Source organism: Rhinoraja longicauda, chromosome 13 (genome assembly GCF_053455715.1).
Source record: "Rhinoraja longicauda isolate Sanriku21f chromosome 13, sRhiLon1.1, whole genome shotgun sequence".
Classification (NCBI taxonomy): Eukaryota; Metazoa; Chordata; class Chondrichthyes; order Rajiformes; family Arhynchobatidae; genus Rhinoraja; species Rhinoraja longicauda.
Window position 1 is genome coordinate 2113710 of NC_135965.1, and position 7124 is coordinate 2120833.

General features: G+C 44.6%; 1 protein-coding gene across 1 annotated transcript in view; it reads right to left on the bottom strand.

The window, feature by feature from the left end:
* Positions 1-2929, bottom strand: part of psmd2 (proteasome 26S subunit ubiquitin receptor, non-ATPase 2) — a 70159-nt gene extending 67230 nt beyond the window's left edge. The window contains exon 1 of the mRNA XM_078410188.1: positions 2710-2929. Within this exon, the coding sequence (XP_078266314.1) occupies positions 2710-2811 (102 nt within the window). The 5' untranslated portion in view covers positions 2812-2929. The remainder of the gene's footprint in view (positions 1-2709) is intronic.
* Positions 2930-7124: the final 4195 nt, after the last annotated feature.

Sequence of the window (7124 nt, forward strand, 5' to 3'; positions counted from 1 at the left end):
TCCCCCTCCCATTCCCAGTCTGACCTTTCTGTCATGGGCCTCCTCCAGTGCCATAGTGGGGCCCACCGGAAATTGGAGGAACAGCACCTCGTATTTCGCCTGGGCAGCTTGCAGCCCAGTGGTATGAACATCGACTTCTCCAACTTTAGATAGTTCCTGTCCCTCTCTTCCCCTCCCCAGATCTCCCTCTATCTTCCTGTCTCCACCTATATCCTTCCTCTGTCCCGCCCCCGACATCAGTCTGAAGAAGGGTCTCGACCCGAATCGTCACCCATTCCTTCTCTCCTGAGATGCTGCCTGACCTGCTGAGTTACTCCAGCATTTTGTGAATAAATACCTTCGATTTGTACCAGCATCTGGTTATTTTCTTATACTATATAAATACCTTAGGTAATAGTTATACTGGAGGGTTGCAAATGTTTTTAATTTTAATGTGCTCCACTAAATACTCTGTGGAAATATTGTAAAATATATTGACTATCTTGAAAAACCTATGAGCACTGTGTAGCATTGAATACCCTAAAATTCAATAAGGATTTAAATACAATGCACAATCCTTAACTTTATTTGTGGAAAACGCCAGAAGAACTGAGTGTAAATGTTGTTGAAGTGAGAAGGTTATTTAAAAAAAAAATTTAATCAGTCAAATTTTCAGGTCCTCGAGTGAAACTAACTCGTATCTGACAGGGATGAATATGCAGGAAATTAAAAAAGTTTCAAGGCAGAGTTCACAAATCCATTTGATACACATTTCAACTGTCCTTGTATTATGTTCCTCTTCAAGACATTTGCCCTATTTCTTTTTTTTCTTTTTGCCCTATTTCACCATGAGATTTATTTATTCCTAAAAACTATACAATTTGTGTCCAGTGCTATTGTGTCCAGTGCTATTGTTTCTGTGCCCATACTTTCTGCCATTAATTCTGTTGTCTTGTGACAATGCAAAATTTCTATCCTCATTCTTGCATCTTATTAATTTGAATGTTTTGGGCATGTCTCCATTCCAAGAAAGAACACTATGTCAGTGACTTTTAATTATTTTATAGTATTCTGAAGGTAATACAACAGGTCGAAGCTGAGACCATGTTTTACAATCTATTGAGGCTGCTTTGAAACATAGAACAATGCAGCACAAGAACAGGCCCTTCAGCTGAAAATGATGCCAAGATAAACTAATCTTCTCTGCCTGCATGTGATTCACATCCATCCATTCCCTGTATATCTGTGTACCTATCAAAACAACGCTTGAATGTCCCTATTGCCTCAATCACCACCTTAGGCAGCAGAGTCTAGGCATCTCCGGAGAAAATTGAAAGGTGACGTTTCGGGTTGGAACTCCCGACCCAAAATGTCACTTTATCCTTTTCTCCAGAGATGCGGTCTGACCTGCTAAGTTACTCCAGCAGTTTGTGTCTATCTTTGGTGCTTAGATATGAATTTGTAACCTCAATATAACTCTTTTGAGTCAAAGTCACACAGCATTGAAACAGATCCTTCAGCACAACTCATCCACGCCAACAAAGTTGCCTAACTGAACTTGTCCTGTTTGTCTGTAATTGGTCCATATTCCTTTTTTCGATCCTTTTCTGTCCCTGTACTCATCAAATGCACATTAAACATTATAATTGTTCCACCTCTACCACTTCCTCTGGCAGCTTGTTCTAATCTAACAGAAGGAAAATCTGTGTTTGTCATTAGCCAGGTCCCAAAAGCACTGGATCATTGGAGTTTTGCTCCATACGAACCTTCCAAAAGATGAAATTCTAAAAGTGTTGATTCATGTCACTACGCTTACAATGGCCATATCCACAAGCACAAATCATATCCAACAGCACAAGAGGCCGTATTCAAATAGGGTCAATATTGATTCCATAAAAAAGGAATACCAACACAGCACCCTATTATAAATAAATTTAAAACTTCCTTTGAGTCTACAGATTTTAGTCACTGACGGATACTCACTGTTGTAAGGCAGGTCATGGATCAGCGAATTAAAGTTCGACAAGGCTCCAATGTTTGCAAACAAGTCAGTAACAAAGAATCTCAGAAACTTGTTTTAAAGCACTCTCCACGAATTGCCGCAGACTGACAATTTCAATTTGTTATACTCGTGTTTACAGTGAAACACAAGTTCAGAATGAGAACTAATACACCAAACTAAATTACCGAAACGTGGGGTTTAATTCTCCAGGAAACGTCAGAGGCAAACTCTAACATTTATGATACCCCCCACAATTTTACTTCGTTTCGCCATTTGAAACAAACTCACAAAATTATTGAGGAAACATAACGAGAGATGTTGCGAACATTCTGGAACCATTCTGAATGTAAACTGGATTCTTGATATTAGGCAAAATTGCAGTAAAAAAAAAACCCAGCACGTCTCTAATCGGTAGAAAGTTTTACCACAACATGAGTTAAAAAGCAATGATCGCGGCCTAGTTTCCGCGCAGAAGCCCGGGCCCGGCTTGCCTGTTCGCAGCGAAATGCATTGGAAACAAGACTAGTCGGGGCGGGTTGGGGGAGGGCGCTGAAGGGAAGGAGAGGAGCGGTGAGTGGGGTCGGAGTTGGGAAGGCCCCGGGCTCGGGCCTCGCTCAGTGACTCTGCATCCACCAGCGACATGTCCACAGTGACACAGCAAACTGACGAATGCTGGACGTGGCCATCGTTCACTTCACTCCCCTCCCCCCGGCAGATACATTCATTACCAGTTCTTCCTCCTTGCTGTCCTTCCCTTTGGCCGCGGCTGGCTTCTCATCGCTCCGGCGTGTGGCGGCCGGCGCCTGCTGCCCTTTCTTCGAGTCCTCCATCACGGCGAACAGCTGCCCCGGTGGATGCCGGGAGACTCGGCTCGGCTCAGCCCGGGCAGGGCGGGCTCAGCGGCCGCGCGCCGGCAGCTCGTGCTCGCGCCCGCGTGGGCGCTCCGACCCCAACCGTCCGCACTCTGTGGCCGCGCGCCGGCAGCTCGTGCCCGCGCCCGCGAGCGAGTGAGCGCTCCAACCCCAACCGTCCGCACTCTGTGGAGGCGCGCCGGCAGCTCGTGCCCGTGAGCGAGCGAGAGCGCGCTTCAACCCCAACTGGCCGCGCGTCGGCAGCTCGTGCCCGCGAGCCGGCCGGCCGTCCGTCAGTCTGACTCCAACTGCCAGAGCCGCCCGCGCACACGGCAGCACCCACCGGCGTTGAAAGCCGGAGCGGAGGATGGCGGCCGAAATAGTGCCACGAAAACAAGGGGGGGGGGGGGAAGAAAGAAAGAAAGAGAGAGAGGAAAAAAAAGAAAGGAAGGAAGAAAGAGAGAAAATGAGAGGATGAGAAAGATGAAAGTGTAGAATTTCGCTGAAAAGTAATGGGAGACCGGTAAAAGGATGGCCTGTCGAGTTATAGAGTGACACAGCGAGCGTGGAAACAGGCCCTTCGTCCCAACTTGCCGACACCAGCCAACATGTCCCAGTTACATTAGTCCCACCTGCCTGCGCTTGCCTGCTTGGGCCATATCCCTCCAAACCTACCCTATCATATCCATTATGGTGTAGGAAGGAACTGCAGATGGTTGTTTTACACCGAAGATAGATAGACACAAAATGCTGGAGTAACTCAGCGGGACAGGCAGCATCTCTGGAGAGAAGGAATGGGTGACGTTTGGAGTCGAGACCTTTCTTCATGTACCAGTGTAGCTGTTTCTTAAACGTTGCGATAGTCCCTGCCTCAACTACCTCTGGCAGCTCGCTCCATACACCCATCACCCTTAGTGCCGAGAAAAAATGAATAACTCCCAAGCAATAAAGGTATGAATTGGGGATGGCTCCTCTTTTGGTTCATTCATGTTTAGCAAATTACGATTAAATGCGATCAGCTTTTATGTAGAATTCTCCTAAATGTTGCATGAGGCAGATAATTTGTAATAAAGTTAGTGTAAGAGAGTGTAGAAGATGTGTAAGTATAAGGTGCAGCCAATAGATAAGATGAAGGATTGTGATGCTTATCTGTCAAAAAATAAAGAGGGCCTTTCTCTTAATTATCGCCATCTTCATATTAAAACCGTGTCTGAAGAAGAGTGCTAACCCCGAAAGATCATCTGTCCATTCCCTACACATATGCTGTGACCTATCAACGAGTAGGTCTCCCGACTGACTTGCCCTTCTTCATATCTGTAGGAAGGAACTGCAGATGCTGGTTACACCAAAGATAGACACATAATGCTGGAGTAACTCAGCGGAAGAAGCAGCATCTCTGGAGAGAAGGAATGGGTGATGTTTTGGGTTGAGACCCTTCAGTCCTGAAACATTACCCATTTCTCTCCAGAGATGCTGCCTGTCCCATGGAATTACTCTAGCATTTTGTGTTTATCTTCTTCATACCTGTTACCCAAAGATCAGGCGAATAGAGTGGAGGTACAACAAGAACAGCCTATTGAACTATTCAGACACTGCAATGTCTCAATATATACATGAAACACTGATCTCTCTTGGCTGCATAAACCGCAGGCTGCCTGGGTGTCTCTGAATTAGCTTAAAAGGCTGTCCACAGTACTGCTTTGCAACTCTCATCATCATCGTCACCACCACCATCATTCGTGATTTCTCTCACTTCAGATAGCCCCGGCATTCTCTCTCTCTATCCCTCCCTCACCCTAGTCGCACTAGCTTCTCATTTTCACCCTAAAAACAGCTTACAATGAATGGCCTGTTTCCTTTATCATCGTTACTTTTTTGCATATCTTTCATTCATTGTTTATCATTCCACATCACCGTCCATAGCTCTCGTTTCCCTTATTCCTAACCAGTCTGAAGAAGGGTCTCGACCCAAAACGTCACCCGTTTCTTCTCTCCAGAGATGCTGCCTGTCCCACTGAGTTACTCCAGCTTTGTGTCTATCTTCGGTTCAAACCAGCATTTGCAGTTTTTTCTTCCACATCATTCACCCCCCACCCACCCTCCAGCTCCATAATGCAAAGGGGAAGACACCCATGAGGAGAACCCTGATGGCAGAACTGCTAGCGATGGCACATCCAGATGGCAGGCAGATTGGAGGCAAGGAAGTGGAGAATGTGCAGGAGCATCCTTTACAGGAATTCACTTTGTGCAACATGAAAAGGCACAGATGGGAATTTCCTGTATATGACTTATGCTCTGCAGCTCCCTCTCATGAAGAGGATTAGATGAGCAATTCCAGCCAAGTGGGGGTTAAACCTGTCTGAATATTTGTGCATGCAGATATTTCAATGATGGCTTGCCTCTCCCAGACAATTCATGTTAATTTTCCTGAACAAAATTAATAGAAGGTGGAGTAAGTTCTGTCATGGTACCTGACGTCATATTTAAATGTATCACGTATTACTATGAGTCAGAAATGTCAGCGGACACATGTTGCCAAGATGAAAAGGAATGGCAGATGAATAAAACAGTGTCCTTGAAGTGTGTTTATTACATTTGGATCAAGGCGATGATCTGACATTGGTGATGAGGGTGAACTAGTAATTGTTTAGTTCCAACAACTCCTAAATGTTTCTCATGAGCCAACGCATGACCTCAGCTTTGTTGGCACTACGATCCTGTTTCCTCTCAGCACACACCTTCCCAACTGTGCATAGTTCATCTCTGATAGCTGCATATGTCCTGTGTGGACATTCCTCACAGTCACTTCGATGGATCCCATCAACAATAAACACGCAAAGGTGCCGTTGAGAATTGGAGGTGTGGAAGTAGACATTATAGTAGACTCTGGAAGTGATAGCAATGTTATTGACAGAGCACTGTAGGAAGACTTAAAACAGAATAAGATAAAATGCACTTCAAGAAAGTGTGAGAAGAAATTTGATCCTTGTAGATCATCAAAACCACTCCATACGGTTGGATGTTTCAAGGATAATTCTCTAAACTAAACTAAAAAACTAAACTAAGAGAAAAGGTTAAGTCTAAGATCCATGAGCTCATTGAACAGGATATCATTGATCCTGTTGAAGAATCGACACCATGGGTCAGGTCAGCCCAGTTGTGGTAGTACCAAAACCAAATTGAGAGATAAGGTTTTGCATGGACATGAAACGTGTTAATGAGGCGATATGGGAGAGACCCCCATACCTACTGTTGATGAGGTCCTACAAGAGTATTTTCAAAGCTAGACCTAAATTGGGGTTATCATCAGTTGGAGTTGGACCCAAAGTCAAGGAAAATAACTACTTTTGTCACACATCGTGGACTATACCGATATAAGAGGTTGATGTTCAAAGTCAATTCCACACCAGAGATTTACCAATATAAAATTGGAAAGGTAATTCAAGGGATTCCTGGAACTGCAAACATCTCAGATTATATTATCAGGCATGTAAACTTTCCGCGGTTCCGTAAATTTCCGCATTTTTAATATCCATTTTCCACGCTTTTTGCATGATTTCCGCCTTTTTCATTTTGCCAAATAAACAGAGAAATTGGATTGAAAAAAAGAAAGAAAAAAACGATGTAATGAACACAAGGGTTCGCTAGAGGTCGCTAAGGGTTCCACGAGAAATCCCTGGCGCCCTGGAAGTCTCCCCAAAAATGTGGCACCTAGGCTGGACAAGGCAGCCAATCTTGACCTCATCGGGACTTCCATGGCCAATTTGTCAATTGGGGCGCTAGAGGTCACTAGCGGTTCTGTGAGAAATCCCCCGGTGCCCTGGAAGTCTCCCCGAAAATGTGGCACCTAGGCTGGGCAAGCAGCCAATCTCGACCTCATCGGGACTTCCACGGCCGATCGGTGGGTTGAATTTGCAACCTGCGGCCGGGGCTTTGGAACTCCAGCCCAGCTGGAACCAGCACATCTATCCCCATAGCCGACTTCCTTGGCCTGCTGGATAAACCAGCAAAGCTCTGGAACCAAGAGTGCCAGAAAATCAGTGGTGGAACTGTAATGAGTAAATATTAAATTTAAGTGCAAGATTATATAACTAAATTAATTAAGACAGGGTTTAAATATAAAAAACAGCAGAAAAGCCAATACCACCTTTTTGGGCTGATTATCAATTAATGTGCAAATTTACTTCAAAATGTTATTAGTATACAGTGACATATTCACATTATTTTGTAATGTCTGTTTTTACTTTGTAATGCATTAAAAGAGGCCTGAAACTGGTCATTTTGTTTGTAAA